Source organism: Gossypium hirsutum, chromosome A13 (genome assembly GCF_007990345.1).
Source record: "Gossypium hirsutum isolate 1008001.06 chromosome A13, Gossypium_hirsutum_v2.1, whole genome shotgun sequence".
In the NCBI taxonomy this organism is placed as follows: domain Eukaryota; kingdom Viridiplantae; phylum Streptophyta; class Magnoliopsida; order Malvales; family Malvaceae; genus Gossypium; species Gossypium hirsutum.
In genome coordinates, this window is record NC_053436.1 from 1,757,293 (window position 1) to 1,765,288 (window position 7,996).

At 29.3% G+C, this 7,996-nt stretch overlaps 1 protein-coding gene across 1 annotated transcript; it reads left to right on the plus strand.

Annotated features, from left to right (window-relative positions):
- The first annotated feature begins 6,629 nt into the window (after nt 1-6,629).
- Nucleotides 6,630-7,500, plus strand: LOC107918884 (LOB domain-containing protein 21). Its single transcript, XM_016848463.2, has one exon. It carries the CDS (start codon nt 6,892-6,894, stop codon nt 7,408-7,410), a length of 519 nt encoding a protein of 172 aa, XP_016703952.1. The 5' UTR covers nt 6,630-6,891; the 3' UTR covers nt 7,411-7,500.
- Nucleotides 7,501-7,996: the final 496 nt, after the last annotated feature.

The following is a 7,996-nucleotide window of genomic DNA, read 5'->3' on the forward strand; positions in this document are numbered from 1 at the left end:
AATTTAATATTTTTTAAAAAGTATTAATGATTTAACTGTAGAAAAGTTAAAAAAAATTACGTTATATAAAATTAAATGTTTCCTTCTAATATACAAAAAAATAATTAATATTATACTAAAATTTTTATAAATATCATTATAATTTCAAAATTAAATTAAAAAAACTTGGTCTTAATCCTATTTTTCAATACTAGGTATCTTAAATTGTACCCTCCTCTCTTTTATAAGATTAAATTCATCAATAATTCTCGAGAAGTCTTCTGCGTAAGGAGTTGAGAGGAAGATAATTTGTCTTTTGTTACTCTGTGCTCTCAGTCTCGACATCAAACTATTTTCTTTTTCCCTTGGCGATATCAGCACCTTATCAGAGGAAGATAATTCCTTAGCAATACATATAAATCAAAATACAAAAAAGTTACTAACCTAATATGTAAATGTATAGGCCAAATCAATTAATTCTGAAATTTGGCTTTAAAGTCCATCATATTGTGCCTGTAAATTTTGTCTTAATCTTAAAAAATTAACTCTCAAATTTTACAAATAATTTTAATTTGATCTTAATTTTAAAGATTCGAAAAAATATATAAAAATACATAATTATTTTAAATATAATAATAAATTTAAATTGTATATTAATATTAAATAATAATAAAAATTCCCCACCCCGTCCTTCTCCCTCCTCCCCTCCCCCTCCCCCTCGACCGTCCCCGTACCCCCCGCTCTCCTCATCTCCATCACCGTCCCTATCCGCAGGGTTGTGGTTGGCTTCATTAATGGTAATTGGTAAACTTGAAATTTTGATTTCTCACCATCTTAATATAATAAAAGATTTTTTGGTCTATGTGATTAAGCGCCAAGCTTTTTGATGGCTCTGCAGCAGAGAGAGGGAGGGGGTACGGGGGCTGTCGTTGATGGAGGGGAAGGAGAGAGGGAGGGATGAGGTGATTTTTATTTTATTTAATAATATTATAAATATTAAATTTATTATTATATTTTTTAAAAAATAATTATTTATTTTTATATATTTCTTTAATTTTTTTAATAAAATTAAGATGAAATTAAGATTATTTATAAATTTTGAAGATTATTTTTTTTAATTATGATTAAATTAATATATTAAATTTTATATATATTTATAAAATGTTTACTTGTTTAATCTAAATCAATCTTTAGGACATGTATTGAATCCGTATACGACTATACTTATTCTATTAGACATTGGTTATAAAAAAAGGGTTGTTTAATCCTTAAAACATATATAACAGAAATCCTCTTGTATTGTTATTTTTCAACATTAGTGAATTTTTTCTTTTCTACTCGTAGTTTTTCCTGATGAGGATTTTTCACGTAAAATCTACCTGTTCTTATTGATTTACGATCATTTCTACTGTTATTATCGTGAATAGTATAACAAATAAGTTAAGAATAAAATTCTCAATTTAAATGTAACAATCCTTTGTTTTATAGTAACATTTTCTTTTCTATAAGGGGACATGACATTAGTATTAGTTCTCAATTTATAAATTAAGGGTAGATTTAGATGAACAGTGCGTTTACCTGCGGTTAGTGTAAAATCAACGGTGGTGGTGAGATTAGATACTGTAACGATACTATAGCGTGAGACAAAAAGTAAACTAAACGCACCGCAACACACCCAATCGTCCATCCAAACCCACCCTAAATATCTTTGAAATTTATGTTTAATATTTTTATTTCTACATCATAAAATTGCATTTTAATGCAAACATATAATCATAAAAATACAATGTCAATGGCAAATAAAAATATTGCTCTAAGGAGCATTGAAGCCACAACTTTCAATTAATTGTAAATCATCAAAAATTTATTTTTTTACAAAATAAATTATATTATTAAGGGTATTTTGTGTTTTTGTATATTTATAAATAAAAAAATTACACATAATGATATGGATAAATTATACCATTAGTTATTAAATTATGAGTAAGTTTTTGTTTCGGTCACTTAACTAAAAAAGTTTCAATTTGGTCACTGAACTATTTGAATGTTTTAATTTAAGTTGTTAAACTGTTCAAAAGTTTTTATTTAAGTCACTGATTGTTAAGTTTTTTTTAAGTTTCACCAACGAGATCCAAGTAATGATTCGACGACCGATATGGTGAATCAATACCCATCGACGAGTAGAAGAATATACCAACAAGATAAGTGCAACTTAACAAACAAATGCCTCTAAAACAGTAACAAAATTAACAATAAAACAAGAGTTATACAATATCCAAACAATAACAATAAAATAATTGCAACATAAGAGTAAAATTGTGGCTAATGAAAAACAATAAGAAAATAGCAACAAAACAATAAAAAGAACTTTTTTTTTCATATTCGATTTGGGCCTCCGGCCCATTTTATAAATAGGCCTTTTTTTGCCCAAGCCCATTTTTCGTGTTTATATTTTTACCCAAATCTTCTCACTTTTCAGGCGAACCTTTGGATCGGGTCAGGTGGCCCGACCCATGAATAGGTCTAGTTCTTATGTATTTTAATTTTTTTAGTTCTTTTATTTAAAAATTATATAAAAGTATGAAAACACAAAAAAGCCATCAATTTGATAAAAACTTATAATAATAATTTCATAACCGAGTTGGCACCCAGTTAACTCATGACACCAACTTAGTCAAGAGTTTTATTAATAGTATAAATGTTAAAAACATGTTTCACTAAATGTGTTTCACAAAAACTCATCTTTAGGTATAAAGATAAATTTAGTTCTTAAAGTTTACATTTTTTTAATTTGGTCCTTATTCCATTTTTAGCTAAATTTAACCTCAAGCTTTTAAAAGTTGTTAAATTTGATCATTAACATTTCAAAAAGAGTTGAATTACTATTTTTAATGGAAATACAAAGTTAAAATTTTTAAACGTAACAACTCGTATGACTACCCACGTGTACTTCATTTTTTTAATATGTTTATAATTTTGAAATTATTTGTCAATGTAGCACATAGACAAATAATGTCATGTTAATATGAAGTACTTGTGGACTGCCAGACATGTTACCATGATAACATTGTTAAATGATTATGGTTTTAGTCAATATTTCCATTAAAAAAAGTAAATTGACACTTTTTGAAAGGGTAAAGCCAAATTTAGTCAAAAAAAGAATAAGGGCCAAATTGACAAAAGATATAAATGTTGAGGGTTAAATTTATCATTATGCCTATTTTTATCGACTAGTTGCACTACCAATGTTAATTTACAATTTTTATATTGTTTAAATTATCATCTGGAGCCTGAACTTGATGATTATTTTTCTATTGAAGTTTAAAATTTTTTAAATTTAAGTTAGACCTCAAACTTGATAATTGTTCATACAGTGGGGCTTGAGCTGCACAACTATTCTCACATTGGGGCTTGAACTTTTTTTTTATCTAAATTAATCCCTGAACTTGATAATTATTCCTACAATAGCTTGAATTTTAAGATTTTCAAAAAAAATTCATAAGCTAACTTATATAAAAAGAGTTCAGGTCCCAATACGAGAATAATTGTCAAATTCAAACTAAAAAATAATTTAATCCAAAAAGAAAAGAAGAAAATTCAACTCAAAATGGAGCTTTCTATTTTATCTAATAATCTAATCAATCAGAGTTGTTGGGCCGGCCCATAATTTCCCCTTTACTTTTTTTTTTCTCTATTGAAACGCAAGCCTTATTCACGTGTCAATCACTGTCCGTCAGATATGAATCCGAAGGATGGTGTGTAATCCATATAATGTTGGTTTTCTGTTAAAAAGTGGGTTTCGAGAAAACGACACGACAGGCATTAAACCAAGTGGGCTGCTCCAAGCCATTATCACCATTCTTCAATATTTCCCTACCACACAAAATTTTATTTGTCAAATCCTTTTGCTTCATTTGAAGTGATATTCTTCTAACTTTTTCCCCCCCTTTTTCCCAATTAAAAGAAAAACAAAACCCCTATACATTATAATCTAAAATTTGTTTATCTAATTGTCGATTGAGTGTTTGTTCAATTGGTATGGCCATTATTACTATTATGTGAAGACGTAAATTTGAGTGCTTTGAAGCATATTATCCTCTTATTTATGAGTTAGGGAAGAGCTATGAAAAGTTCTAAACATTACTTCAGAAAGAGTATATTAAGATAATTTTAGGGATTTAAATTAAAAGAAATTTGGATAATACTCACACATATTTTTACATAGGATGAGTTTCAAACCTAAACCTTTTAAGATTCGGTACTTTAATTACTGTCATCCAAAAATTAAAGAATATAAATTATTTATTAAAAATAAAATAAATATGTTCTTAGACCAAATGGGTTTTTTTTGGAACAATTTCCTTTCTTTTTTTTAAACAATATTTAGAACTATTCATATCTCTCTCAACTCATAAATAGAAGGATAATGCGCTTCAACGCACTCAAATTCACATCTTCTTGCATTGACAATAATACTCATACTAGTTGAGTTTATACTCAATCAGTTAGACCAACTAGAGTTAAAAATAGTATAGTTGAGTAATGTGCTCCAAATGTAATTGTAAATATTAAAAATAAAATACTAAATTAAGGCAAGAAAAACATTTTGTTGGGAAAAGTCGAAAAGGTAACCTTATATCATTGGATTTAAGTCCTTTCCTTTCACCATTGATTTATAAAACACCCAATCATCTTACACAAAGAACTTTCAAATATTACTATGAGTTGAAGTTTTTGATATATATATATTTTGAATAATTTCGTTATAAGTTTTGATCATACCTGTTTTTTTAAGTAATGTTTAAAACTATTCATAGTCTCTCCCCAATCTAAAAATAGAAGCGTAATACGCTTCAGTGCATTTAAACACATGCCCTTTTACATTAACAATAATATCCATGCCAATCAAGTTAAGACTCAATCGTCTTATCTTTAAATTATATTTAAAAATTTAAAAAATATCATTTATAAAATAAAACTTTTCACTATCCGTATACTAAATAATTATTTTTAATGTAATATTACAAAATTTCATGGAGGGGATAAGAAAATGCCCCATCAATCCCCAAACTTAACTTTTATTGTGAAAGTTTTTTCTTTCAATCACATGAAAGTCTCATCTTTATCTTATGAACTGTCATATCTCAACCAAACCACTCCCATAAATATTTATAATGGTGCCCCATCTACAATTATTTCTAGCCCCACTTCCATAATATATAAACAAAACAAATATAATTTCTTTTATTATCTTTTCAAATATTTAATTAATGTTTCTTTATGTCTTCTAAGATTGATGATATTACCTCATGTTGAATTACTTGATGTCTATGTTTGAAGGTAAAACTCGACGACGCTCAGTCTCCTAGCTTTGCTAATAGCTTAACTCGGCCTTACTAAAATATCTTTTTCACAATAAGTGGGCCTACACAATCCTTAAAGAATATATGAGAAGAGTTTCTGTCAACATCTATCAATCTATCACCTTCTTAGGCGTAGTGACACTTCACCTAGTCTTCTTTCATAATCTCCTCATATAGACTTCTGTAGTGTTTCTAGCCGACATCCACCGTTCTACCCCTTACACTTACGAGGTAGGGTGCTTGATGGTTGGGACCCAAGCCAAGTTTGCCTCATTCTATAAATACCATCCTCTAACATCAATTCAGACACAATAGAGGAAAAAGAGAACCTAACTACCTCATTGACAACATTTTGCTCAAACATCATCCTAGCCCAAACAAAATGTTATCTTTAGTGGTTCTCTATACTACCCATGATGTGAAATGTTAGTTTTGATATTCTAAACTTTTGATATAACAATATTTAAGATATATTTTATTACTAAATCGTTTAGTATTTAAACATTTTCAACTCCAACACTTTATAAAACTTAATTGTTATACTCTCAGAAAGTTATCACCAAGAGCAAGATGACCAAGATGTCACATGTTATCCGGACTAAGGTGAATCCATACATCGGGATTGAAATGATATGGTAGATGCTTACCATCCCTCATTTTCTTTTATTAAATTTAGGTAACATCATTTTGTTTGTTCAATTGATACTAAGTGTATTTTTTTTATAGTTCAAAATGTCTCAATAGAAAATTTAATATAAAATTTTTAATGGTATTAACAATCAGACTTAAATTTTAAAATTAGAAAGATAGATAGCTTAATCCTTTGGAAATAAAAATAAATGTTTTAAAAGCATGAAAAGTGTACAACTTAAAGCATATTTTAACTTGGAAATTCATATAACTTATTAACAAATTTAATGAAATATTAAAAATTTTAATTATTTATATCTGTATTTATCCTATAATAAAAATGGTAATTGAGTTTGAGATTTGAAAAAGGAAATCAAAGATAAATCCTTTATGATATATTAAGGTGGGTTTGAATGGGTGCGCGGTGTGTTGATCTGCGATTAATGTAAAAACAACGGTGGCGATGAGAGTAAATACTGTAACGTGAGACAAAAAGTAAGCTAAATGCACTATACCCGAGTGCACCGCACCCCACCGCCCACCAAGCTTACCCTAAATGTGGCATTCACTATACAACATTGTTGAAAAGAATAGTTAAGAATCTTGAATATAAATTATAAAAAAACGGATATGAAAAATATAAAAAAAAAATGGGATTCAGCATCAAATATTTATTTTAGAAAAAGGAAATTGATTCATGTTTGTTTTTAACTTGGGGCATTCGTGTTGTTAGCACGAAGTATCTAAATAATAGACCATACACTGTTTCCTGCTATGAAAACCTAAGAAAAATACTAATATCTATACCTTACAGTTTAAAACGTTAGAGCCTATTTAAATGCAAATTTGACAAGGAAGAAAAGACATTGAAGTTAAAGCCTTGAAAAAAGTATAGTTTGGGTGAGTCTAATTTGAAGCAATGAGGGGTCACGAACCACGTTCCACTTCTTCTTGTGCAGCTTGCAAGCTCTTGAAAAGGAGGTGCAGTCCCAACTGTATCTTCGCACCCTATTTCCGATCCGACGAGGCGAAGAAATTCGCCAAAGTCCACAAGGTTTTTGGTGCTAGCAATGTAAGCAAGATCTTGGTTGAAGTGCCTGAAGAACAGCGCGAAGACACGGTGAACTCCTTGGCGTATGAGGCTGAGGCAAGGCTTAGAGACCCTGTCCATGGTTGCATTGGTGCCATAGCTTTGTTGCAAAGGAAGATGATCCAACTGCAACACGATTTAGCCCTTGCTAGAGCATGTTTGGCTCGGTATGTCGCAACTCCTTCCGTTATCTTCAGTTCCGATGATCATCATCGGGTTATCACCGGACCTTTCGATGATTTCCCGGTTGATTGCGGAGTATCTTTCGGCAGTTTTAACCAGAATATTTCATATGAATTGAATCAAGAAGCAAATATGTATGATTTTAGCCAAATTCCATATATATAAATATTTTCTCTCTTCCTTGAATCTGTTATTCTATGTCCTCAATATCAAATCTTGAATTAATATCGGAAATCAGAAAGGGTTTGGTGTAAATGGTATATTTAAAAGAGTGGGTATATTTGAAAGGACAAAGTGAAATTGAAAGTGTAAGCCAAAATCTCCAAAATGTAGGGCAGAGTGGTGGCTTCATTTCGGATAACTCTCCTGCCAAATCAAACAAGCATCACATGCTCTTGTTCACAAGCTTTGGCCTATGAATTATTACTCTCAAGTCATATGATATCCCATCCTATCTTAAAAAAAAATATTTTTTAATTTTAATACTGATATATATCATTATTGGTGTGTTTCGAGATATCGTTTTGAATGTACTAATATTTTTCAATATTATTTTCATATGTAGAATAATATGTATTATTTTCTTGTACATGCAAATAAAATTTTAGAGTTTAGGATTGAAACTAGAATTTGATCCACAATTTCACCTGTGCGGTAGTGTGTGGGTATGTGAATGAGTTTGATATTGTATTGTATAAAAAAAACCCAAAATTTTTAAACATTATATAAATAAAAAAAATACTTTAAAATA

What these genes read in the sequence shown, in the direction of transcription:
- LOC107918884 (XM_016848463.2), top strand. Translation starts at nt 6,892, where the DNA reads ATGAGGGGTCACGAACCACGTTCCACTTCTTCTTGTGCAGCTTGCAAG.